The sequence below is a fragment of the Camelus dromedarius genome, chromosome 12, assembly GCF_036321535.1.
Source record: "Camelus dromedarius isolate mCamDro1 chromosome 12, mCamDro1.pat, whole genome shotgun sequence".
Classification (NCBI taxonomy): Eukaryota; Metazoa; Chordata; class Mammalia; order Artiodactyla; family Camelidae; genus Camelus; species Camelus dromedarius.
In genome coordinates, this window is record NC_087447.1 from 618,909 (window position 1) to 645,547 (window position 26,639).

Here is a 26,639-nt window from a genome sequence, read left to right on the forward strand (position 1 = left end):
AAGTCGGAGAGATGTGAACAGGGGCCTGGAGTCCTGGTGTGGGGGACCCTGGGATTGTCCTGGAGTCTCCAAACCCACAGCAAACTGCAGGCCAGTGGGACCCCTGGCCACCCTGTGTGGTGGGGGCTCTGCTTCCTGCCCTCACCTGGCCGGGACTGCCCGCTCCACGTCACTGAAGGGGAGGCTGGGTCCCAGGACCTCTGTCCCCACCCGATGCCCACAGCATACAGAGCATGGAGAATGGAGAAGAGTCTGTATTTTGCACATCAGTCCTTCTGTCTCTTGGGAAAGCGCAGGTCGGCTCCAGACTGGGCCTACAGCAGGTCGTAGAAGTAGTCCAGGCCCTGGCCCAGCTCCCAGATGGACACCCCAACACCCAGCTCCCTGGCCAGCTCCAGCCGCACCTGCAAGGACTGAGGCAGAGGAAGCTCAGTCCCACCCCTTGTCCCTAGGCTGCCCTGGCCCCACCCGGCCCTGAAATGTGCCCAGGTCCGAGCCCACGCTGACCCCTGCTGCCCACCCCAGCCTGGCTGAGGCCAAGGCTGTCAGGGGAGGGGTGGTGCCGGCTGCCCACACCCCCAGCGTGAAGGCCAGGCCCACACCCACCTTCAGCGTAGGGTAGAAGACGACGTGCCTCCCACCACGGCTTCTGCAAGAGAGCGGGACCCTCTGTCTGGCCGGGCGGATTCCCACCTGCCTCCGCTTCTCCCAGGCCCTCCTCCCCATCCAGCCAAGGTCGCAGGTCTGGCTAGAAAAGGCCCTCCCTGGTGCTACTCCTCAGGCCAGGCTGGCCCTGGGGGCAGAGGGGCTTGTGGCCTGGGACTCCCGGCTGGCCCACGCCTCACCCGGGCCCTCCTCCGGGACACTCACTTCTTGTACTCGAAGAAGTGCTCAGCGGCCTGGCTGTCCCACACGATCCGGGGCCTGTGCTCCTTCAGCAGCTGGATGTACCTGGCGGGGGGGAGCCGGGTGTAGGTGCTGGAGCCCTTCCTGCCCGCCCCAACACCCAGACAGGGAGGAGGTGGCCTCTCCCGTCACCAGCGGGGTGAGGCCGCCCAAGGGCGGAAGCACGTGGGGTGCTGGACGTCGATGGCCTAGGGAGTGCCAGCAGCCGGTGGGAGGGCCACATGTGCGGCCTGGACACGAGGAAATGCCAAGGAGCAGGGCCACGTGGGTCCTCGCTGGGGTAGGGGGAGGACAGAGACCCTGACAGATGGCCCCTGAGACACAAGCAGAGGCCGAGGCTGTGTTTCCAGGCTCACTGCCGCCCTGCGACTTGGCTGCACTAGAGCACCGCGTGTGACGTGAGTCTCTCGCTGCAGCACCTCCGCCCCACGCGGGCAGAGCGCGGGTGCCCGTGCTGCGGGCGCGGTGCCTGCTGGAGGGAGGGGGCTGCTTGCTGCTGCAGGAGAAGCAGCAACTTCTGAAATTGGTGGGGGGGCTGGGGGCAGGTGCAGGCCTCGAGGGTGAACGCGGCCTGGGGGCCGCTTCCTGAGGCCCCTTGGCACCCCGCACCCTAGCCCGTCTGGGGATAGCTGTCCAGGGCGGTGGTTTCCGGGCCCTTCCAGAGGCCAGGCTGCCCTGGGCCGGCCTTCCCTACTGGGGACACAGCTGCCCCAAGCCTGCAGTAGGCCTGGCCTTACTGCCAGGAGCCAAGGGTTCAAGAATACCCTGCTCTCAAACACACAGAGGGCTGGCTGGCTCCCAAGGTGCCCCACGGCCAGACAGCCAAGGTCCCTAGCAACGAGCTTCACTGAGCTCGCCCAGGACCCCGAGCCCTGCCTGGCTGATGGGTGGTTGAGATTCCTGCCTCCACCAGGCTGTGCTGGGTGGAGGGGGGACACACAGCCCACTGGGCAGCTCCACTGGGCGAGTGGGTGGCTGGGCGGCTGTCCTGAGAGCCCACCCAGGCTCCTCTCAGAGCCCCTGCAGTTTGCAGCCAGGCCCAGGCACCAGGCCCAGCGCAGGCCTCCCCTGGGCTTCGGTTTCTGTGGCGAGGGCTCTGACTCCCACCTTGCTGGGCCAGGGTGTGGCCCGCCCTCCCTGTGGCCGGCAGAGGGGGGACAGACGGGCCAGCCCTGCCAGGGGCACGGGAGGAAGTGGGTTTGGGAGGAGCAGCTGCAGCAGGCCGGGGGCCTTCCAGGAGGGGACATTCTCCTCTGCTGCTGCCCACAGGGTCTCTGCGGCCTGCACTGGGGAGACCCAGGCGCCCCACCCGCTGCCCGTGGCCCCAGCGTCCCCTAAACACCCTACTGCCTCGAACCTGCAGTGCAAGAGGCCTGGTAGACGTCAGCCGTCCTCAGCAGGGCCGGCTGGGCAGAGGCCGCAGAGGGTTCTGGAGGGAGCCCCAGAGAGCCCACCAAGGCCCAGACCGGCCAGACCCTGGCCTGTGATAAGGGCCTGAGGGTGAGGGGTCAGCCCCTTCAACCACGGTGCGGGACAGCTGCACCTTTGACGAGAAAGGACACCGGCTGGGCCGCACTGTAGCTGGAGGAGAGGGGAGACACTGACCCTGGGACAGAGCGCGGGGATGGGGACCAGAAGTCAGTGAGGGGCTGACGGAAAGCGTGGGGGTGCAGCCAATGACCAGGTGGGCTCACCTGCACCCCAGCCCAAAACCCCTGACCTCCCACTGGCCAGCGGAGCAGACTGGCTAGGCCTGACACTGTGTGGGACCCACGCAGCGAGTAGCCTCTCCTTCCTGTTTTTGCTGCAACCCGAGCCCCCTCACACTAAGCCCCAACCCAAGGCCCCTCTGGCAGGCGGTGGGCCCTGCCTGCAGCACCCCTGCAGCTTGTGGCCAGGGCTCCATGTCCCCTTGGTGCTGGCCTTCCCAGATTGGGCCCGCAAAGGGCATGGGGAAGAGGCAGGGCCTCCCTGCCTCAGGCCCACACGGGGAGTCCAGTGGGCACCTCTGGGTGACATGAGGAGGTGGCCCCCTTGGTGACCCTGGCTCACAAGTCCCCACCTGCTGGCAGCGGGACTCATCCTGAGCTGTGCCTCAAGGAAAGCCTCCAACACAGGAGCAAGCAGACAGCGCAGCAGAGGGTGTGCCAGGAAACCGTGCAGGGACAGAGGACACCTAGAAGCCAACCCGGCACATGGGGACCCTGGGCCTGAGAAACCGGGGCAGGATGCTGGGAGAAGGCCCAGGGAAGGCTCAGGGATCAGACAGCAGAGCCCAAACCCAGTAGAAGGAAAGGAAGGCCACGGAGGAGGCCCAGAGGCACAGGAGCAGTCAGGCCGCAGTCCTGGGGCCAGAGCCTGCTTCAGCCCCTTCAAGACAGAGAGACCACGGTGCAGGATGGCGGTGCTGGTAGAGCTTCCCCATGCCCGTGTGCCCTTGACCCCTGGAGTCCTGGCCCACCAAGAGGCTTCCGGGGGGTGGGGATGGTCTGCCGGGCACCACCCACCCTTGGGGACCCATCTGGCTGAGTTCTGCTGGGGCTGGCTCTCACCGAGATCCCCAGGGAGGCCCCCTGGACTGGGGCAGGAGAGGCCAGGCAAGGTGGGGAGTGTGGACCCCAAAGGTGCAGGAGAGCAAGTGCCCACCTGGATTGAGGGCCCTCCTGGGGCTGGGCAGAGCATCCTGGCCTGCCCAGAGGCAGGACAGCCTCTCAGAAGAGGGGGCTTTGCAGCCACAGGACCCATGGAGCAGCACCCAAACTTGCTCCATGGGGAACACGAGCCTGCAGGCTGCGGCGTTTCATAGTCGCCCAGACTCCTCAAGGCCATGCATGCAGGAGCCTGGCTGTGGTCATGATGGAGTCTGCATGTCACCCAGGGTGGGTGAGCAGAGGCCGGTGGGGAGGGGGGACCCAGAACGTGTACAAACGACCTCTGAAGACCGACCCCACCGAGGCAGGCACAGATGGCTGGCCTCCTGCCCCCGCCTTCGGGCCCTGGCTCTGTGTGCTGGGGAGCAGACGGCGTGGTGGCTGGTCCCACTGCCCCGAAGGGCTGGGACACCTGCCACAGAAGGCCCAGGTCTCAGCGCTGGAGAAGCTGAGAGGGAGGGCAGGTAAGCCTGGGCCAGGCTGGGCGGAGCCTCTGTCAGTGGCAAGTCCAAGTGGCCGTGCAGTCATCGGCCCATTCCCCTGCCCAGGGGACAGAGGCCATGCAGGGGGCTCCATCCTGGTGGGCTCCCCCACTTCTGGGGGAGCTGGACCCGGCTGATTGCGCCCACACCCTGTAGAGGCAGCCCGCCCCTCCCCTGGCAAACAGATACCATCTGCAGACAGCCTTACTAAGCTCTTCCATTCGGTCCACCAGATCAAAAGAACCTGGCCCTGAGAGGAGAGGTTCTGCTGCCCAGCCATGCGAGGAGGCACCTAACCATGACGCCCAGGGTCCCTGAGCCCCAACACCCTGAGCACATGTGTCAACTCCCCTGTGCTCCAGGGGGATGGTCTAGAAGTCAGGCTGCAGGCAAAGGAGGTCAAATGCAACCCAAAGGGGCCAGCCGTGGGCCCTGCCTGCGGGGTTGCCCCAGTCCCCTGCCCGAGGCTCACACAAGGGGCTGGCAGCAGGCGACAGATGGCAGACCAGGGCCCTGGAAGGAAGCGGCAGGGGTGGGGGCACTTGGGACAATGAAGCCTCAGAGTGAGCTCACGGTGGCGCCCTCCACCCCAACTCTGTGTCTCCTCTGTGTGACAGATAACTGTCAATCAATGAGGCCTCTTCTCTGCCTGCAGCCCTTGCCCGGGGACAGTCCTGGGGGGATGTGACCCCTCCCTGGGCTCAAGTCCCCACGTGGAGGGGGCCGTTATCTCCTGACCCCCCATGAGAGTGGGGTGGGGGCACCTCGGCCATGTGCGCCCCTGCAGGTGTGTCGGTGCTTCTACTGTCACACACCCGGGGAGGCACAGTGGGGGAGTCTGTGCTCTGCCTGCCCTCTCTTCAGCAGAGACCCTAAATGTGAATCAGGTCTTGTGGGGACCATGGGGGTGACCACACTGAGGGCCACGTGTGTGCCCCACACCTCCTCTGGTGCTCAAGCTCGACCCTCCTAGTGGGAGCAGCAGCCCTGCCTGCAGAGCCAGGACTTGGACGCCAGCCCCTGAGGCACCCCGCCCCACACCCTGGGCACCCAGATGCCCCTGCGCCCTGGAGGACGACCTCCTCCTGCCCACCGAGGTTAGGGAGCTGAGGAGTCCTGGGGGAGATCCAGCCAGGCAGGAGGCGGGCCCTCAGAGGCACCTGCTCCTCCCCTGCACCCCTCCGCCCCCTCCTCAAAAGCCCCTGGGGAGCGGCAGGGCCTCTGACAGGACCACACAAGCTGGGTTAGGGGCTGCAACAACTCCACTTCATGAGCTACTGCTGGACCCACGCTTAGTGAGTGAATTACAGCCCTTCACTCCTCAGATACTGCTGGAGATGAATTCTGTCCCCCCATACCACACACTGGGGTCCTAACCCCAGGAACCTCAGGATGTGACTCTATTTGAAGCTGAGATTTGAAGAGGTGATTAGTGTAAAATGACTGAGGTACCCTGGGGGGAGGTCCTAATCCCACAGGACTGGCGTCCTTACAAGAAGAGATCAGGACGCAGACACACACAGACAGACGACCACGTGAGGACCCGGGGAGAAGACAGCTGTCTCCACGCCGAGGAAAGAGGCCCTGGGAGGAGCCGGCCCTGCCCACCCCTGGATCTGGGACTCCGGCCTCTGGGACTGGGGACAACACGCTTCTGTGGCTCGAGCCTGGCTACGGCCCTGGTGGGGCAGCCTGAGCTAAACAGGTGGTACCCAGGCCAATCCTCCTGCTCTCTCCGCAGGGCTCCCAGGCCTACTTAGACCCAGACCCAGACCCAGACCAGCTGGTGCACAGGGGGCACGACTGGCCCTGAGGTCCCACCTCTGAGGCCCTGTCCAGCAGTGGTCGCAGCTCCCTGGGGGCATCCTACCTTGTTTTGGAGGCCCTGCCCTTAGAGCAGGAGGGACCCAGAGGAAACAGGGGAGCCCCCTCTGCACTCAATGGTGAGTGGGTCTGGGAACAGCTCCCCAGAACCCATGACTCCAGCCAAGGGCCAACCTCTGTCCCTGCCCCAGGGCAGACCTGAGGGGGTCACTGGGGACCATGGGTGGGCAGCAGACATTCAGCCAGGGCGGACGCCCAACCCCCTGCCTGGGCAGATGCGCTGTGCCCCTGCGGTGAGCAGGCCTGCAGGCTCAGGTCACGGCTCCCAGACCGTCCCCAGGGACAGGACCAGGGCCTAGAGAGAAATGGCTGACTCTGTTTCCAGGGGAAGGGACGGCACCAGGAACAAGAGTGGAGACTCAGGATCACTGAAGTGCCCAGCGCCTGGTGTCCCGCCCAGAGCAGAGGCCCGCGGAGAGCCGGCTGGACAGGACTGCGGTGGGAGAGACTGCGGTGGGAGAGACCGCGCCCACCGCACCCAGCACGATCTGGACGGAGCAGCAGGCAGGGTGCCAGGCAGCCACCCTCACCCTGCGCAGGGGACGTGCAGTGGCGAAGCCCCAGGACAAACTGCCGGATGAGAGAACTAGGCCGCGGCAGAAGCAGCACAGACAAGCAAACGGACTCGACGTGCAGAGAAACGGCCTGTGAGCCGCAAGACAGCAGCAAAACCAAACAAAGGGAAACACAGGGATGAAGGCCAAAAAGACAAGACGAGTGCCAGTGGACAGGGGGAAGTCACCCGTGGGCCCGGAAGGGGAGGGAGAAAGGGAAGGACGGGAGAGTACCTGAAGAGAGCGGCTACAGCCTCCCCAGAGGCGGTGAGAAGCGTAAAGCCAGACCTAAGCGGCTCAGTGAGAACCAGGCGCAGAAACAGAACTACGCGAACGCACCCCGTGACCAACACAGCAGGGCGCCCAGCAGCAACACAGCAGGAGGGACGCGGCTGGCGAGGGTCTCGTGGCCGGAGCGCAGCGGACGGAGGGCGAAGCAGCACCTTTAAAGTTCTGGGAACAGTGGGCAACCGAGAACCCATACCAAAAACGTCCTCCAAAAACCGAAGCAACACAGAGCGGAGGAGAACGCACACAGCCCAGCACAGAGCCCCCAGCAGCGCCCGCACAGGCATCCTACAGGCTGAAGGGAAGGATGCTGCCAGGCAGCTCCTGCTTCTGCTGGGAAGGGGGTCCGCATGCCCGGCCCCCGACAGAGGGGAAGGCGGCCTTGGGATGGGCCACCAGGGTCCGCGCGCGGGTCAGTCCTGCACAGTGGGTGCCTACCTTGTCCCGATGACGGGCTCGCGGGCGTCCCTGGAGGCCGAGTGGTCCATGCCATAGAGGTTGAGCCCCAGGAGGATCTTGCTCCGCCACCTGGACTTGGGGTCCAGGACCTGGACACAGGCTCGCACCCAGGACAGTGGCGCGTTGGGGCCGGGCCTGTGGGACCAGGGCGGAGCGGGCTTCAGCGGCAGGCGGAGGCTCGGTTCGTCCCCAGTGCGTGCCCCAGGCCGGGGCTGGGGTCAGTGCACACAGTGGGAAGAACAGTGTGATCCCCGCGGTGCCTTCTGGCCAGACTTGGGACCTAATCTGTGCCTGCATCTGCTCACCTGGACCCCCTGCAGGGACCAGAGCCGCCCCAGTGAAGGCCGAGGTGGACTGAGACACTGTCCCCGCCCCAGGCTCCCCCGGGGCAGCCACCCTGCCCACAGGAGTCCTTCTCCTTGGCAACAGGGCAGGCCTAGCACCACAGCCACCATGTGGTGGCCAGGGTCGGGGAGGTGTGGACAGACACCCCAGGATGGCATTCCCATGGGGGTCGCTGCTGCCCTACGACCCGTGACCCGTGTGAGCAGGCTGCCCACTGCAGGGCCGACTGTGGGCTCCAGGGAAAAGACCCGGCCCTTCACGTTCCTGGAGCCAAGAGCTGACACAGCGCGGCCCTAGGCAGGCCAGCGGGATGTGTTCCAAGTGCCCAGCGTCCAGGCAGAGGGCCAGGCCGGGGCCCCGGGCCCTGCGGCGCCCACACTCACTGCTGTGCTGTGGGGTAGTCATAGGTCATCAGACTGAAGCCGTCCAGCACGGGGGCCAGCTGCTCAAACTCCTTCTGCGTGAACAGGCCCAGCTGGTCGGTCCTGCGGTGAGACGACAGGGTCAGCGCAGCCATCCCGCCCGCCCCGCCAGCTGTCGCCTGGGCTCAGCCCAGCGCACGCCCTACTCTGGGAGACACATCCAGGCACATTCCCTGGAAAGTCACTTGGCACTCAGTGATAGCAGATGGCCCCTAGCTGGGTCAGGGACACTCCAGAGCCAGGGCGGGGCTGTGGGGGCCAGTGGGCAGAGCCCATGCTGGGGTTGAGCAGAGACGCAGCCCCCCCCCCCCACATCAGAGCGCGTGGTCAGTCCAGCTCCGGGCAGCCTACCCCTGCGGTGGGCTCCCCTCATCTCGGCCCCGAGAACGGTGTCGCAGGCAGAGTGCCCTTCATTCCAGGGCCTCAGGCCTGAGGCCGGCAGGAGCCCAGGCGGCCCGTCTGCTGGCTCACCGGCTCTGCCATGTCCCGGGCCAGGGAGGGGTTCTCTGCTTCCCCCACAACATGAACAGAGACAGGACAGGACCCCTCTTAGCTGGCGCCCCCATCCCTGGGCAGGACTGGCCTGCTGCACGGACCCCAGACATGATCACTGATTCCACGGGGTCTGGGCCACCCTACGACACCCCATCTCAAGCCTGCCCAACTCTAGCTGAGCAAAGCTGCCCAGGACAGTTGCCTTTGCTGGGAGCAGCCAGGAGGCCAGGCCCAGACCCCTGGGGACATCAGGCACCTGTGGGACCTGAGGACAAGCAGCACCAACAGTGACCCCACAAGTGGGAAAAGGCAGGACTCGGCAACGGGTGCCGGCCACTGCCGGAGCTTGGGGACGCACCTGGGGAGCAGTAACTGACACACTGCCTGTGGCCACACCCCAGACGGGCCCCCTAAGGTCAGCTAGAGACACCAGGCCCTGGCCATCACAAAACGGTAGATGCCAGCAGCTCCAGGAAGACGTTTCCACGTTTCACAAGCCTACCCGCCCCCAGGTGGACATTCGCTCAGGAACCCATGAACGTCCAGACCCCACTGTTTCTGGGTTTGATGGCTCACAAGGGAAGACAGGGCTACGAGCTGAACAGTGCAGAGGGACCCCAGCAGAGGGGTGTGCTCCCAAGTCCTATGCTCTGGTCACTGCAGCAGCCGGGGCCTTCCAGGAGGGATATGGGGCCTGGCACTGTCCCCAGTCAGCTGGGAGGAGGAGCCCACCCTCAGCGTCCTGGAAGTGCTGGGACCAGGTGTGAAAGGGGGGGCTCAGGCAGGCAGAGGGGAGGGGGAAGTGAACTGGGGGGGGGCACCAGGAGGCCTGCTCCCCTGAGGGCCTCACTCACCCCATAAACAGAAACCCTTCTGCTCAAACCCGCTCAGCACGGCCAACGGCCTTGCTGTCACTGGCTGATCAGCCTTCAGAACAGATGCTCGAAACAAAGGCCACGGGGGTCAGGCGGATGGAGTTTCCAGGGCTCTGCCATCTGGGGGGGGGCGCGCCGTGCACATGTCACAACTCCTGAGACCCTCCTCTGCTGGTTTCCGTGCAGCCCCGTCGGAGGCAGACTGCGCTCTGTAACAGCTGCCCGCAGGGCTGGTCCTGGGAGGGAAGCCGGTCCTCCTGCATCTGAGGTCAGCCCCCCGAGCCCTTTCCTCAGGGGAAGGGGGTCCACATGCCCCGCCCCTGACAGCAGGCCAAGCAGACGACCAGGATCAAACCGTGCCCGCAGGAGCAGGGCTCAAGGTCAGGACAGCACCTGTGCCAGCAGCCCCCGTGGGCGGGGCCCAGATACCGGGTGGCAAAGGCGCCCCTGCCCCGGCCGCACACACTCCCTCCCGGAGCTGCTGTTCCCACGGCGGTGGCACAGCCTTCGTGAGATGAGTGATGTTGCAGAAAAAGCCAGAAAAACCATTAAAAGTTTATCGTCTTCTCCGTGGGGGCTGCCAGCAAGTATGAGAAGAGAAGGGGGACCAAAGCCAACGATGATGAGACAAACTCCTGGGGCCACCAGAGCCTCTGCTGTAAGCGGGGTCTGCTCGCCAGCTTCGAGGGTGCCATCCAGATCTGTGTCCATGAAACCCACCCCCAGCTGCCAGGCTGGGCCCCCCCACCCCATGCTCGGCAGTGCCCAGGACCCCTGCCCTCAGCCTCCGCCAGACTGGCCATGGTCCCTTCCCTCCAGTCATCTGCTTGGATCCACGCGGAGGGAGTCTCTTGCCCTGGTCATTGCGGGGTGAGGGCCTAGCTCACGCCGCCCGCTCCCTCCCAGGGGCCAGGAGCTCAGGGCGGACCCCTTGGCCGAGAGAGCAGCAGCTGGACAGCTGCCCTCTCCTGCCCTCCTCCCCGCCGGGCCCAGAGACCAGGCCTGCAGGGCCATCCGCCCACCCACCCCCCAACCTCTGAGGCCGCCCCCGCACCCATCCCAAGCTGTGAGGCTCTGTGGGACTGATGACTGAACGCAGCAGGGAGGGGCTACAGTGGTCCCGGCTCCAGCTGCATGACCAAGCATCCCCCTTCACCCCTACCCAACCCTGAGGAGCTCGCCACCACCATAGCCCCCCTGCATTCATCCCACAGACGGCCTTTGACCTCAAAGGGCAACTGGGGCTCCACTGGCCACAGCTGACCCCAAAGCAGACCAGAAACCAGGAGGCCCTGGAAATGGGAGCCGCGCCCGCGGCCAAGCCCACAGGCTGCTTGAGTGTCTGTCTTCCCTGGCCCTTCCAGAAGGCCAGCTCCTTCCTTACCACCCCTGGAAGCCACAGGCCCCCATCCTGGGAGCCCCTGTTGTTGCCGGTCCTGCACGTGTGTGTACTGTACACGAGCACGTGTGTGCCTGAGGGCCCAGGAGGGCTGGGGAGGAGCACAGGACAGGAGGCTGCCACCCAGGGCCCAAGCCCCCGCGTGCTAGGCCTGGGGGACCACAGCCCCGAGTGACGCGCTCAGCCTTGGCCTCTGGTGACGTGTGGGGGGCTCTGTGGGGCAAGTGAGCGCCAAGCACAGAAGAGCAGCTGGCCAGGAAGCCAGCATACCTGCCGCAGCAGCGTGGCCCACGGGCTCTTTCGTGTGAGGCCACTGGCCTGTAAGCGTCCAGCCACCAGACACTGTTCAACCTGATCCCATTAACTGGCCCTGCTCAAGTGAGCCGATGGCCATGGGGTGACAAGACAGTGTCTCCCCCCAGAGCAGGGGGCTGCGGGTGCAGGCGGCACCCTAGGGCCTCTGTGTGCCCCCCGCCTGCCAGTGCCCCACCCTGGGCCCCCCGTCTGCCCTCAGTCCTCACGTCGTGGTCCAGCCTCCTGTGCCCAGCGCAGGGTGGACAGGGGAGTCAGAATGCGCGGCTCCAACAACCGTGCCAGGTGCCCCGCCTCCCATCCCAGGGGGTCTGGAGGAGCCGCCTCACAGGGCTGGGGAAGGCGAGCAGCCAGGCCAAGCGGTGGGAGCCATGACCACGCAGCCCTGACCCCCCAAGGCCTCAAGAGTCCTGGTGGAGGGACTCAGCCTTGACCTGCTGAGCCGTGAGGACCTGCCAAGCCCACTCAGGTGTCCCGAGTGCACCGGCTCGGGTCCCAAGACCCTCCCTGGGCCAACACGCGCAGTGGCCCTGGGGGCATCTGGACGGGGCTGGGTGGTGACCAGGAAGAGCCTCTCTGCCCGAGCCTGCAGGGCACTCACCCGGGGCTGACGGCAGGCGGGATGACCAGGATGGCCAGAAGCCTGGCCTGGTGCAGCGCCTCGGCCACATGGGTCAGCATGTGAATGAGGCCCCTGCAGAGAACGAAGAAGAGGTCAGGAGTGGCTTGGCCGAGACGCACTTGGGCAGGCACCCCTTCACAGCCCTTCCTGCCCGGGAGGCGCAGGCTCTGGGTTTGCCCCACTCGAGCACCAGGGCAGCCCTGGACCCTGGGGGCCGCCCTCTACCCTAGCCAGCCTGCCCCGGCCCCGCCCCTCCTCATACTCAGGGTCCCTCTAAGAGCAGCAGGGGTCCGTGCAGCGCCCCATCACCTCTGGACCCTCCCAGAGCAGAGCCAGGCAGGGGTGAGGAGGGATCCCTGTGGACCAAGCGCACTAGCCTGCCGGGGGCTGAGTCAGCCAGGCCGTGTGACACTGGAGGTGCCTCGGTATGAGGGGGGCATGGGGGCTGCTCCACCAAGGTGGCCTTGTGCTGACAGGACCCTAACCTCACCCCCAGGACGACTGCCTCACCTGCCCAGCCCCCCAGCTCAGATGCCAGGACACGGAGCTCTGCCTGCTTGACCCCAGGCAGGGGCGTGAGGAGGGAGCCCTGGCACATCGTGTGCCCAGACATAGGGGAGGAGCGTCGGAGCGTCCCTGTGGGCAGTGGGCCACCAGTGAGGGGACAGGGAGGGAGATGGCATCAGACTCCTCTGGCCCCTCGGCCTGTGGGAGGTGGCAGCAGGCCCAGTAGGAGCCCCTGTCAGGACGCCACTGGCAGCACATGGGCTGTGGAGGGGCCGGTGCTGATGAGCCTCAGCGCTGCAGGTCCCAGGCCGGCTCTGAGCTGTGTGTGTCCACTCTAGCCTGGCCCCTCCATCACTGCTGGGAGGCCCTGGGCCCAGTGTCTGACCCTCAGGAGCCACCTCCATCTGGAGAAGAGGCGGCCAGTCCCACCACCTCACGTACAGGCGGGTCAGAGTGGCTGAGGGGCCGGACACACATGTAGCACCTCCCAGGTGGGCTGACGCAGAGCCCGTAGGCCTGAGCACGAGTCTTGTCCCAGAGGACTCCGCTGCTGTCTGCCATGGCCCTGCAAGGCCACCTCTTCTCAAAGTCCCCAGGAAGGCTCCGTCATGCCACCCACCCAGCTAGACACCGCCCACAGCTGCTCCGGGGGTTCACGGAGCCACTCGCTGACTTTCTTGAAGTTCCATCCCCACCCATGGGTGCAGACGTGGGAATAAGGCCCTCCTCTCAAACGGGCCACCAAACCCTCCTCTAGCCTCTTCCTGCCACCTGGGAGCCAGGAAGGGTGGAGGGCAGCCCGCCCGTCAGCCACCCAGAGTCCACTCACATGTGCTTCTGGCTCAGCAGCTGGCTCCAGACCTCCAACACGAAGCCGTCGAAGTGCTGGCTCTGAAAGGAGAGGGCACAGGTAAGGAGAGTCCCGGCAGCGCAGAGGGGCTGGGCTCCCACGCACCCCATCCGCTAGCGTGTCCCAGGGGGCACTCTCCTCCCTGCAGCCCAGCACCAGCGAGCTAGGATGGGCACCCTCCCAGGAGGGTGGCAGGCGGCTCACCCAGGGAAGGCCCTGCCCTAGAGACTCCCGTGGTCACAAGGGAGCCTGGAGCAGCCTGTGCTGGACCTGCCAGCGCCGGGCGTCACCTTGGCCACCTGCACGATGCTCCTGCCAAGCTCTTCTATCTCATCCTCGCTGTCCAGGGTGTCCCGGAAGTCCTCGGGAGTCCAGTCCTCAAACAGCAGCCGAGGCACTGGGAACAGAGCGGCCCAGATGTGACCCTCCTGGGCTCGGCCCTGCCCACAGTGTGGCCCTGCGCCTCCAGGGCACAGTGACCACAGCTGAGCACCCAGTGTGGTCCTCCCAGTGCCACGTGGCCTGGCAAGGGAGGGCACTGGGGGGCGCTGGGGGAGGACAGACACTGACCCTTTGTTCCCTGCACATGCCAGGCCTCCGAGTGCCCAGACCCTGCTCCTCCAGCTCCCCGTCAATGCCCCCTGCGGGCCCCCTCCCAGCTCCTCCTGCTCAGTGGTTACATGCTCCCCAGAGCCCCTCGCCCCCCTCCGCAGTCCCCACGCATTCCACAGCTCTGTGCGACAGGCCCCTCTCTCACCAGCCATTAGCTCTGGGAAGGGGCTGGGCAGGGTGAGCGTCAGCCCTAGTAAGTGCTTGTGGGTAAGTGAGGAGATAGGAGGGCAAAGGCCACAGGGAGAGGCCCCCCAGGGCTCCAGCTGGCCTGAGGGCCGTGCATGATGGCTCGGGCTGGCCACGTTTCTGAGCGGTTGGGAGTGACCCCCGTGAGAGGCAGCACAGCCTGGGTCACAGGCCCATGGGGAGGCCCAGGCCCCCTAGCCCGTGGTGCACGGCCTAGAGGCCGAGGACCCTGACCACCCGGGCCCACCGGACTCACCAATGCGTAAGCCCCTGCTCTGCTTCCTGACGGCCCGCAGCCACCCTGCAGGACGTGGAGAGAACAGTCAACGTGGGGACACAGCCCCTCGCCTGTGTGAAGACCCAGCCTGCTCCCGAGGAGAAAATGCGGCCCCTCTGCCCCTGCTACGGGAGCACAGCAGGGGGGCGGCAGGATAGAACATGCGGCCCCCCCCCACACACACACACAGAGCAGCAGGGGCCAGTGGACCAGCGGCCGCCCCAGGTGCCATGACTCCGTGGGGCCTGAGACTGTTCTGAGCTGAGGGCATCGGAGGCCAGGCCCTGCGACGCCCAGCCGTGTCCTCTGACACACGGCCCATCGGCATCAGAACCTACTCCAGATCCGGGAACTCGACAACCAGCTAACATGCTCTCTCTCTGAACCCCCAAGGGGGCACATCTGTGTCAACTCGGGTGCACGCCCCCAAACGTGGCTGTCAAGACACCCAGGCCTCACCTTCTCCTGGACACTCTGTCCCAGAACCTCCCCCCAGACGCCTCTGCCCTGGACGCCCAGCCCTGACACCACCTCCTTGGACACCGTGTACAAGCCACCAAGGGAAGCAGAGGTGCGGGTCAAAGCGGGCTGTGACCACACTCACACACACTCCGACACGCTCACACACCTTCCCCCCACACACGCATCCACTCACACCCCCCTGGGCCCTCGGGACGCGTGCGAGCAAGCAGCAGGGCGAGAACCTTGGTCCACGCCGTCAAGGCCCGTGACTTCGAACATTTCGCGGCCGCGCCTCCGCAGCTGCAGCCACACAGGGGAGATCTGGGTGAATTTGCCCCCGAAGATCTTGGCGACATCGTAGCCATGGCTGTTCCACTGGCAGAGGGTGGAGAGCGGTCAGCCCGCCTGCAGCTGGACCAGAGGGCCCGAGAGGCACCCCTGGGCCGGGGCACCATGGGGTCGCCGTGCCATGTAGACCGAGACCCTGGGGCAGTTCTGGCTACTCCTCTGGGCAGCATCGCTCCCACTGCACCCCTCCCCCGGATGGCCTGGGGAGGTGAGGACACAGACCCAGTGGCCACCTTGCCCTTGGTACCACCCTGCCCACCTCAGGGCCCAGCTTACCGGAGTGACGTAGCCCAGGACCTCCCCAGCAAAGTGCCTCCTCCGGGCTTTGGCCGAACAGTAGCTGCGATGCTCAAGAACCACGTCCTCAGCTCTGAGGTCGGTCACCACCAGCCCCCGCTCCTGGACCGGCTTATCTGAAAACTGAGTCTAAAGCACGAGGAACAGGGAGAAAACTGTCGGCATCCAGCCCCAGGCAGAGCCCCAGGGACGGCAGCCGGCCCCTCAGTCAGCAGGGACTGTGTCCTGGGATCAACACGGAGCTGCTGACTGCGAGCCCACAGGGAGAGGCCCACACGTGAGGAGCTGACAGTCCCCAAAGACCCACTCTGCCTCCCTGGGGCTGTCCCCGGAAAACAGCACAAAGACACAGCCTAGCCTGGCGTGGCTCCTGTCCGATTTGCTCGACTGCCTTGAACACTACAGCTCAATGAAGCAGGAAAGGGCGCAGGTGGGGAGAGACACAGAAGGCAGGGTAGGGGCGGAAACGTGGACACAGCCACAGGGGACAGCCCGGTGGGGCAGGCGCACCCTTAGGCCCCAGCGCCAGGAGCTGCTGCCCCTAAGGCTGTCCTGCAGAGCCCCGGGCGGCACAGAGCTGGCCGCCCACAGTGGCCAAGCGCCCAGCTCTCAGCTCCCAGGCCACATCACAGGCCCTGGTGGGCAAGAAGGCACGACGGGACAGCCCTTCGGCCAGCCCCCGGACCATCCCTACCTTCTCCAGCAGTGTCTTCGAGGCAGCCTTTTTGGCATCTGACTTTGACAGGGTGGTGTGCACAGAGCCACAGGCCAGGGCCAGCCAGAGTGTGCTGAGCAGCGCCCGCATGCTGGGGGTGTCAGAGCAGGCTCCAGCGTCGGGGTCCTGGGGGCTGCAGAGAGAGCAGAGGACGTGAAGTCCACCAGCAGACGGGGTGTCCCCTCTGCCTCCTGGAGCACGTGTCCTAATGGAGCCTGGGTCCTCCCAGACACCCAGAAAGAGCCCTCTGTGCGGCAGGCTAGAGGGCCCTCCCCCACTGCCTCAGGGCCACCCGAACTTTGGCCCCCAACTAGCAAAACATAGGCTCCCCACCTCCTCAAACCCAAGAAATGTGGCTACCAGCTACCAGCTTCAGTGCAAAATAACAGAGCCACGGAAAGGACTTGAAGAGGACATGGTTACTGGTGCATTTAAATGTGGGGGTAGGGGCGGGTTTTTCACCTGTGTCGGCCACAGTGTAGCTTACAAAGCAAAGCGTTAGCAGAGTTTACTACTTAAAACTGTGAGGCTTTCCCTTAGGAAGCAAGACACTGATTGGAAAAAATAAACAAAACAGGAAAACGCTTATAACGTACTTGACAGTAAGCTTCTATCTGCTTTGTACCTGTAACACGCAAAGGACTCTTAAAAACTGATAATAAAAGACACTCCAGTAAGAAACGCCCCACTGCAGAAATAAGGAAGAGTCGTGAAGAGGTGTAGGACAGAAACCCCGTGACTCGCCCATGCCGCATCACAGACACCCCGAGCCCCAGAGAGAGCACCTGGCTTCCAGCGATCACAGGAACGGACACTGACGGGAGACGGTGTGTCTGCCCGGCACTGGCGAGGACGCTGCCTCAAGGACCCAGGGCAGCAATAACTCTTACAGCTGTCCCTGGGAATTCAAGTTGATGACACTTTTTCCAGTGACAACCTGATAGTGAATATTACACTTTCCGATCCGTGTTTCCACTTGTTTGCAAATTCCACTATGGGGGCCGTCACGCCTACTAGACCCCGCACGAGGCCCCCACAGAGAGAGGGACGGATGGACAGACAGACGGGGGAAGTAAACAAGCAGGCCCTCTGGACTGCTGGCTGCTCTGTCTTCCCTCTGGCTTTGACTGCTTCCTGGCATTCCCGTGCAGGACCTTCTTTGGCTGGCAGGGCATTTCACGGTCCGGGGCCCCACCTCTCCCCCGTGATCCTGCCTTCTTGTCTTTCTCTCTTGGGGCAGCTGAGCAAAGAGTCGGCCCAGGCGGGCTGTGGTACCTGATGAGGCTTGAAGACATGCAGATAAGCCTTGGACTTTTATTCTCAGTTTATAAGACAAGCCTGTCGGTCAATGATCTCATTGTCCCAGCAGCATGCTCCCCCCTAGCCCAGCCAAGGGGTTGCTGGTCCAGAGGAGACCCTGGACCCCTACGCTACCAGGAGTTGGAGGCTGACCCAGCCCCCTGCCCAGGGGCGGGCACCGTGGGGACCCTCCTGGGCACCTGTCCCTCCACCACAACCACTTCCTGGCCAGAAGCTTGTTTTCTCAACCTGCCTCTCTGGGCAGAGCAGCACATGCCCCTGCTTGGAGCTGTCGCCCCCACCCTCCCCACCCCTGTGAGATAGGCACTCCTGGTGCAGACTGCCCCAGGCAGCGAGTTTCCACACTGGGGCACCTGATATGCCCACTGCATACCTGCGTGGGGCCTTGGGAGAATGGGGCCCTGGGACTCCCTCCCCAAAAACAAGGAGGCACAATGGCAGGACCAGATACCTCCAAAGGGGTGTGGGGGATACGAGGACGCAGGCCAAGTGTGCCCTCCCTGCCAGCCCCTCTCCCTGGTAACACTGCCCAGCGTCAGATTCACCCAGGACAGCAGCCTCTGCCACCCCAGGCCAACCCTGGCATCTCACCACCACAGCTGTGGGACCTGAGCTCCTTGGCCACAGCCCAGGGCTTGGAAGGGCCCTGTGGGAGAGGGACACTGGCCATGGCAGGGGCGGGCGGCCCAGAATCACCCAGCACTCCCTTGGCCAGTCTGAGACTGTGGCTACTAAGCTGTGAGGACCAACCCCAAGCAGCCTGGCCACCACAGGGCCGGAAAAACACCTAGGCAAACATGCTTCTGGAGTGAGGGCTCACATGAGTGGCTGCAGAGCCGACACGCCGGGGCACCAGAGGGACACCTGCCCCTGCCAGGGGTGGGGCCTACTCTGCCAGGACCCCATCTTCAACCCCGGCCCCCTCGGGCCTCTCTGTGGTCGCTGGTTCCGCCCCGGCTCCAGGGTGGAGGTCTGGGTCACTGAGGACGGAAAGGGATGAGAAATCAAGCAGGAGCTGGCCCTCTTGAAGCCGTCCAGCAGGGATTTGGGGGTGCGCCCAGAGAGCCCTCTGCCTGACCCCTGACCTGTGATTTCACAGCACAGAAAAGAACAAAGAGGAAAGGGTGGTGATGGGACTGCTCTGGAGGAAGGAAGGCAGGCCTCCCGCTGGCTCCCCTGCCCTGTGGAAGGGCAATGGGAGAAGCGGACTAAGTGCGAGGCCTGGGCCGGCACTGCCCTGAGTGCCCACGCACGGTGGCACAGCCCTAGGGCGCGGCTCGGCAGCATCAGGGGGAGTGCTGGGCTGCTCCTGGACCAGCCATGGAACTTTCTAGACCTACTGTCTGCACCTCAGTGGCGGGGACATGTCAGCTGTGCCGTGTGGGTGCTTAGACCATGACAAGGCCCCATCCGGGTGGCTCCCAGGGCCCCCCACTGTGCATTTTGGTGAGGTGTCTGCTGGCCCCTCCACCCTGAGGCCTGAGGGCAAACTCTCCATCAAGCTCTTCAAAGAGCTGACTTCTGGGCTCACACACCGTTTCTGCCCAAAACGTGTTCCTTCCCTGCACACCAATAACTCTCTTTGGGCAGAGCGGCCTCTGCAGTGTGGTGTGCAGTGGATGGTTCACACTCATGGTCACACAGGGGGGTCATCACAAACACAGACCAGAGGGCCCTTGGAGGTGGGGTCTCAGACCTGCTGGCTGACTCGTTAGTGACCAAAAGCCCCACCTCCCCAGGGCTCCAAGGTTTTGGGAGGACTGCTTCAGCAGTGTCGGCTGAAGCACGGCAAAATGCCTTTCATCAAGACCCATGGTAAGAAAAAGTTTGTCGTAACCAGGTACACACACGCATGTTGTGGGTGTGCACGTGTGTCATATGTACGCATAGACTGAGAAGAGATGATCAGAGCTAACCCTGCTGAGACGTACTCTGACATTTTCTACTTCATTTCTAATAAGCTGGTTTTTATCCATCATATCTTGTCTCACTCCTCAGTGACATGCAATTTAAGAGACGCTGCTGGACACGCCTGGGTGTGTGTCACCCACACCTGGCGGGACCCCTGAGCCAACTGCCTCATGAACAGAATGCTCCCGTTCCCACAGCACGCGCAATCCTCACCTCTGAGCACAAATTTTGGAGCCCACTGAGCTCCCGCCGGGAGAGGCGAGGTGGGAAGAGAAGGGAGTGTAAGAGGTGGGACGACCACAGCCTGGCTGACTTTATCAGCCCCGTGCTGCGTTAACCGCGGGTCTGTTCAGACCCCGGGATCAGGCACTGCGTCGTTCCCTCCACAAATGAGGCCGAGGAAGCCGCCCCGAGGCAGCCCTGGTCGGGGGTGAGCGGCCGCCGGGCGACCCCAGCTCCACAGGCGGCGGAAGCGAGATAGGATGGAGGTCGGGGTCGGCCTCCCAACCACGGTCCCCCGACTGCTGCGGGCTCATGCCTAGGAGCCCCTCCCCAGTGTGGAAGATCTGCAGCCTTCAGCGTCTGGGGCTGAGGCGAAGAGGGAGCCAGCCTAGCGCGCTCCAAAGCGCATCGGGGTCGCCGGCCCCCGCGCTGGCCCGCCCTGCCCGCAGCCACGCTCGCTGCCGCCCACACAGGCTCGCGCCTCCCGCTCCTCCCGCTGCCCACACCTCGTCCTCTCGTGCGCACCCGCTGTCACACCGCCTCCTGTCCACGCCCGCCGCCCCTCCTGCCCGCACACGCAACCCCGCGCGCCCACTCCGCGGAGGGGAACTGAGGCCGTGGGAGCCGGGGAAGCAGGCGCCGGAACTCGGGGCGCGAACGCCACCCCGGCGGGCCGCCGCGGGGCTCACCTTCATGTCGCAGGGCTCACCTGCATGTCCCGGAGGGCCACCGGACCCCCCTCGCGCGTGGCCGGAAGACGCTCGCTAACGCCGCCGGAAGCTCCGCCCCAGGATGCCCGCGCCCCGCCGCCGCGCACAGCACGCTGGGGGGGGGGGTCCCGGCTACGGGCCGAGGGGCGGGGCCTGGAGGACAGAACCCGGGGGTGGGATCGATCTCGGGGCGGAGCGAGGCCGAGGGGCGAGACCGGGCCGGGGGCGGAGCGCTGGGCGGGGCGGGGCTGACGCTGGGGGCGGGGCGAATCCGAGGGGCTGGGCCAGGGGAGGAGCCGACCCAGAGGAGGAGCACGGCGGGGACTCGGCGGGGTCCAGACTCTGGCACCCGAACTGAGAGCCCGCGCGCGCCGAGCCCGGCCTTCCGTGGGCCCTGGCCTCTGATGGGAACCAAACGCCCTCTCTCGAGAGCTGGCGCGGAGGTCTGGGTTCCAAGGGGCGCGCAGTCCCCTCTCCTCCCCAGCGCACGCTCTGTGGAAGGCCCGGATCCGGGTGCGATGTCTGCGCTGCGACCACCTGGGTGACCACCAGGGCGCGCCGCGGGCTCCAAGGCCTTTGCCCAGCCGGGCAGGTGGCCAAGGGGACCTCGCAGGACCGACCTCCCGCACTTCCACGTTCTCGCTTGGACCCAGGAATCGCCTCTCCAGGCTTTCCTCCTACTGCCTGGGGGCTGCCCCCCAGCCTAGCGCTCCTCCGTCATCCCCCAGGTCTCCCTGGGTCAGCCTTTGTCAGTCCTTGGCTTTGGTCACTATCCAGGGGCCAGTGGCACCCAGCACGGTGTCTGGAGCAAGGAATCGTGTTCCAGGCCCTCTGGATGGCCCTTGGACATCAAAAATCCCACGTATCTTAGACTCAGCGCGCCCTCTGTCCTCACCTCCAGGAACGCTGGCACATTTCACCTGCAGATCTCACAGCTGGAACCTTCCAGAGGCCATTAGTACCACCCCCACCCCACCACCATCTCAGCTCCCAGCAAGAGGAGTCAGTGAGCCTCTGGGATGGACTGGATGCAAAGTGGCCAGTAGTTTTAATCACAAGGCATTTTACACCTGATACAAGCTGACAGATCCCTAGCGTTCCCAGCAGTTTCCTGCAGAAAACTGCACAGCCCGTCCCCACCCCAGCCCTACTCAGCCAGCCCCAGGACCCACTGCACAGCTGTTTCCCCATTTCTGCTGCTCATGAAGCTCCTCCCTGAGCTGAACTTTGTTCTCTTTCTTCCTACTCATGTTTCCTTCTTTCTCTTCCCCATATTTCCTGCCAGCTAACCCCCCCACAGTCTTCCCAGGGCCTGGGGTTTGGTGTGTATCCTGAGGCATGGCACATACCAATGCAATAGCTCTGCATTCCAGGCACTCAGCTCAGCCCTGAGGCCAGACATTTGGGGTAGTAGCGCCAGGTCAGGCAGAGCTCTGGAGAGGGCCCGAAGGCTATGCTGGATGCAGCCCTAGGAACACCAAGGAGACCCCAGCAAGGCCAGAGTTCTCTTGGTAAAGCATTTAGTCACCTTAGGATCCCATTGAGTGCAGAGGTCTTTGGAGCTAAAGAATTGTGAAATCACTGTGTTCAGTCTGAGCCAGCACTGCAGACTCCAAGAGCAGGCAGGAAGGAGGGACAGGGAGCCCCACACCAGCTCCCCCTGCAGAGATCCCGCTGCGCAGGGTTTGGGGGTCCTGTGGGGTTGTGAGCACAAGCTGTCAGCCTCCCAGCTGGCATAGCTGGTGCCAAGCGGCCCCAGAAACCAGACTGAAAACTGACTTCTTTGAATGACAACTATCAGCCAACCATAGGGAGATTTAGAATGAGGCATAGAAAGGGTTAAGAGAATCAGACCCATGCCGTTAGCACTTACATATTAAGTGAAACCTGAACACATTTGCTATTTCAGGTTTCTGGAACATTTCAGACAACTTGGGGCTCACCATTTTGAATATTTAATCTACTGAGTATATGAGCACTTGGAGCACCAGAGGTTTTGCTGCCAATTCAGACAAGCTAAAGTACATAAGGAGGGAGTAAAATATATTTTAACTCATAAATTCAGTTCAAAATCTTAAAAATGCTTAATTACCAAAAAAGTAAACAAAGTATATATTTAAAAAAAAGCTTAATTAACTGAGTTTGTAGATGGGACCAAATATTATGCAGAGAGCCCTTAAAAATGACTATAAAATCGAGGGGTGGGTATAGCTCAGTGGTAGAACATATGCTTAGCGTGCATTAAGTCCTGGGTTCTATCCCCAGTACCTCCGTTAAAAAAAAATGACTATAAAATCTGCCAGGCTTATAAATGGAATAATAGAGTTCATAAAATTGAAAAACTTAGCACATTAAAAAAATTAGGTTTTGAATTTATAACTTCAATAAATTGAATCCTACTTGTTTAAATTTAATGTAAATCTGAGTGTAAACCCCTTGCTCAGGCTCTAAACCCACCCCTCAGCCCCGCTTCAGGCCCTCTTCCTGGAGAAGCCGCCTGCCCTGCAGGTCCCGGCTTTGAACTGCGAGCCTAGGTCTAGCCCACCCTTGCCCCCTGCTCCTCCTGGCGCCCCACCTGTCTGCAGTGGGCACTAGAGGACACCCAAGGGCAGATCCGGGCCCTGTGGAGCAAGAGGGCCTTCAGAGACATGTCCTCCTGCTGTTCCTGAACCCTTTCCCCCATGTCCTGCGGACACCCACAGGGCCGCAGTGCCCCACTTCAGGGGCCCCCGTCTGAGGCTGCCTCTCCAGGACAGCTTTGAGGGCCTCCCTGAGTTACTATAGGGAGTCCATTATGTGGCTGACACCCCAAGAGCACTTCCATCTGGTTGCTGGAGGTGCCTGGTGGTTGTGGGGCTTCTGGAGGCCAGGCTTGTATCTTCCCTGGGGTAGGGCGGGGGTGGGGCCCCTGTCCTTGCAGTCAGCCCTGAGCCTCTCTTCATTTGCCGAGTCAGCACAAGGTAAGGCCTTTCCTGGCAGAGGCCACCCGTGACTTGTCCTATTTTAATGGGGAGGCCTTGGCTGGGAGTCACCCCAAGGCCAGGGCCCAAGCACTATCACCAATCACGTCCTGTCACTCCTGGGCTTGCAAACGTTCAGGAAGAGGAATGTAGATCAGGATTTCCTGCTGCCTAGCCCTCCGCCTGGTCGTGGATGGGGACATCCTCCCAGTGTGCTGGGAGGAGCAAAATCCAGAGCAAGAAGGGAGTGGGAGCAGGCGAGTCACATGCAGCAGAAGCTTCGAGACACGGCTCCAGAGCCAGCGCAGCAGATCTGTCTGTGTCCCACACATGTGGGGGCCCCATGAGCCCGTCTGGCCTGGGCCAGGCTGACTGCTGTGACCGGGGCATCACGTGCTTTTTGGCACATCACTGTCCAGGCAGTGGCAGGGCAGTTGCTGAGCGCCAAGGTGGGCTTTGGTGACGGGCAGGTGGCCCTGCACAGGGTGCTGCATTCTGCGGTATCGGTCATGGGTTTTGTGTTTCTCACTATCCCACAACCAACTTTAAAATACTCTGTAACCAAGGAGGGGTGGGGTGTGTGTCACTGAAGCCAAATGAAACGGCATTTCTTGGTGGCTGCGGTGGGGCGAGTTGAGTGACGGACTCCAAAAGGTTATCCATGTCCCAACTCCCGGCACCTGTGAACTTATTTGGAAACAGAGTCTCCGCAGACGTGATTAAGGATCTCAGGAGGAGGTCATCCTGGATTTAGGGTGGGACCTCAACCCAGTGCCTGGGATCCTTGCAAGAGGAGAGAGGAAGGTTTGAGACACAGACACAGGGGAGGAGGCCACAGGATGAGGGAGGGAGAGATAGGGGTCACTCGGCCCCCAGCCAAGGCTGCTGGCAGCTACCAGAAACGAGAAGAGGAGGGGAATGGAGTCAGCTAAAAACCTCCAGGGGGAACCACCCCTGCACACACCTTGACCTTGGACTTCTGGCCTCTAGAATCGTGGAGAATCCATTTCTGCTCTTCCTAAAGCATCAGTTTGTGGTTATCTGTCACAGCAGCCCCACGAGACAACCACAGCGGTGCCCAAGGCCTGGGCTGGCATGCTCACTTCTGTTTTCCTTCCTAAAGCTGCTCTTCTCAGGCCAGTCTTCCATCAGCTCTTCCTGGCTGGGCCTTTAGAGCAAGGAGCTGCAGTGGGTGAGTGTCAGCCTGAGCTGGAAGCCCTTGCCACAAAATACCCCAAAACAGGAAGCCATTTGGGGATGGACAGCTGGCTGGCTATCGGTGTGGCTGGTCTGGCCTTTAAAGTCAAGGGGTGTATTTTCAACAGGTACCTTAGGGAGACTGGAGGCCATGGGTCCCTACTCTGGGGGTGAACAGGGTGCCTGATCTGGCAGCATCCTGGCGGGGCAGGATTTTCATGGCCACCTCCTCCACCCCTCCCCTGGTTGCATTGCCCCTGCAACCGTTTACTGATGATTGGCAGTGCTTGTGCGGTCCCTTCAAGCCCAAGGGGAATGGCTGTGAAACGGTCTCGATGACAAGCCACAGGGCAGGATGAGGGGGACATCCTGATACGGCCCAGGGCCCCAGGCCCCAAGAGCCCCAGGAGCCCCAGTGACACAGCACCCTCGGGCATGGGAACAGGTATTCATGAGTGTCTGGGTTTGGCCGGGTGTAGCAGGGCCCCCACCATGGGCATAAACACGGCGGCTGGAGGGCTAGCGTGGTGGAGGGGGTGGCTCTCACCCCTACAGCCCCAAGCAGAGCTCCAGCTACAAAACCGTGTTCCCAGTGGGCGTGAGGAAAAGACTGCGGTGCAGGGACTCAAAGTCATGTGCCCAAATGTGCTCACATCACTGTCTGTTCTGGGTTGAACTATGTACCCTGAAAGTTCACATGTTGAAGTCCTCAGCCCCAGTGCCTCAGAATGGGACCCTCATATGGGTCCTTGAGGTGTAATAACTAAGATGACTTCAAACTGGGGTGAGGCGGGCCTCCAATCCAAGACAGCTAGTGCCTTTGTAAAAGGGGGGCATTTGAACTGGGAGCGAGACATGCAGAGAGGGAATATGGCGTGAAGAGACACGGGGTGAAGACGGCCATCTATAAGCTGAGGACAGAGGTCTGGGCTAGATCCTGTCACAGTCTCAGAAGGACCAGTGCTGCTGACACCTTGATCAAAGACTTTCAGAGCTGGAATAAACCTCTGAATTCCTTTCCCTGCATTATATGCAGGAATTTATGGCCTCTCAACCCTGTTTTAACATGGGCCACCAAGTCCAGCCTCCAGGTGGTCAGCTGGCCAGGCAAACTGAGCTGAGCCAGATTGCTGGGTGCCCCACGGGACAGGTCTGCTAGCCAAGCCTGCTCTCTGAATCCATCCCATACACACTCTGCAGAGTTCTGCTGACACAGACTCAGCCTCCTGCAGTTCTCCTGGTAGCGAAGCCTTCCGCATCTGGCTGTGACTTTTGCCTTGGGACCTGCTTCTCCCAGGTCTCAGGATGGGGCCTGGCTGGGGGGCTTTGAGGGGAACTGACTTCTCTCTTACAAAGTAACTCTTTCAGGGGATGTCATTACAGGGTCTTCCAGTGTGGGGACAACTTTGTCCAATGAGGGGAAAGGGGCCATGGAGGGTGGTGGGGGTGCTTGGAAAGTAGGATTGGGGTCCCCTGGGCTGCCCCATCCCCCGACTCCCCTTCTCTGGGCCGCACCAGTGCTCCAGCTGTCCCTGAACGTGGCTGGGGAGGCCACAGACTCACCTTCTGTGTCTCTTTTGAAACAATCTGTATCCAGCTGTGTATGGTTTTGGACTCAGTTTTAGGGCAGTGAGAGTGAGAGCTGGTCACAGGCGGGTCCTGCTGCCCTAACGTCCACGAGCAGCTCGGGGTTTGAGCTCATCGCTGACCTTCTACAGGTGGTCAGGCTTCCTTGGACCCCCCCACTCACCACAGACTTCTCCAGTTCCTCGTGCTCTGTACACTTCCCATGCCAGGGGATGGGTTCAGTCCCCAGAGCCTGGCCAAGCACGTTATTCCTGCAGAGTACAGGTAGCCACTGGGGGCCCAGGACTGCTCAGCTGAACACGCTTGGCTGCTCGGTTCCTCTAGCTATGCTTGGACCAGGCTGTTAACCCTGATTTTCTGGAAGGGTTGTTGCCTGCAACTCCAGAGATTAGGGAAGGGAACTGGGTCACTCGTGAAGTGGAAAGGCCCAGGTAGGAGCCAAGACACCGCCTGTTAGCACTGCAGGCCCGTGGCACCGTGGCCGTGCCATCAGCCCTGGGCTCCCTTCAGAATGCAAGGGTGGGGGCCCTGCCCTCCCACTGGCCACGGAAGGAAGAGAGGCCGGGAACAGTGCTGTGACCACCGATGGCCAGAACGAGACACGTGTCCAGTTTACGCAACCCAAGAAAGCCCTGCACATGGCAAAGGGGCCGGTCCCTGGCTGAGGAGTGACTGTGTTCAGGGAGGGCTGTATCGACTCAGGCCGGAAGCCTGGTGACTAAGTGATCCAAAGGGCCTGTGAAGGCACCGCAGGAGGCCAGGGTCTTTCGCACAGCCACCTGTG

General features: G+C 62.9%; 1 protein-coding gene across 2 annotated transcripts; it reads right to left on the reverse strand.

Annotated features, from left to right (window-relative positions):
• Positions 1-236: 236 nt before the first annotated feature.
• Positions 237-20,231, reverse strand: CHID1 (chitinase domain containing 1). Of its 2 annotated transcripts, none has more exons than XM_031448279.2 (13): positions 20,111-20,231; positions 15,928-16,081; positions 15,213-15,362; positions 14,831-14,963; positions 14,106-14,150; positions 13,342-13,448; positions 13,031-13,092; positions 11,674-11,766; positions 7,953-8,054; positions 7,204-7,359; positions 871-951; positions 607-649; positions 237-413 (listed from the first exon to the last, which is right to left on the reverse strand). In XM_031448279.2, exons 2-13 carry the CDS (start codon positions 16,036-16,038, stop codon positions 315-317), a joined length of 1,182 nt encoding a protein of 393 aa, XP_031304139.1. In that variant the 5' UTR covers positions 16,039-16,081; positions 20,111-20,231; the 3' UTR covers positions 237-314. The 2 variants fall into 2 exon arrangements, with proteins under 2 accessions (XP_031304139.1, XP_031304141.1); XM_031448281.2 differs by having other exon boundaries at positions 20,091-20,184.
• Between the last annotated feature and the right edge of the window lie 6,408 nt (positions 20,232-26,639).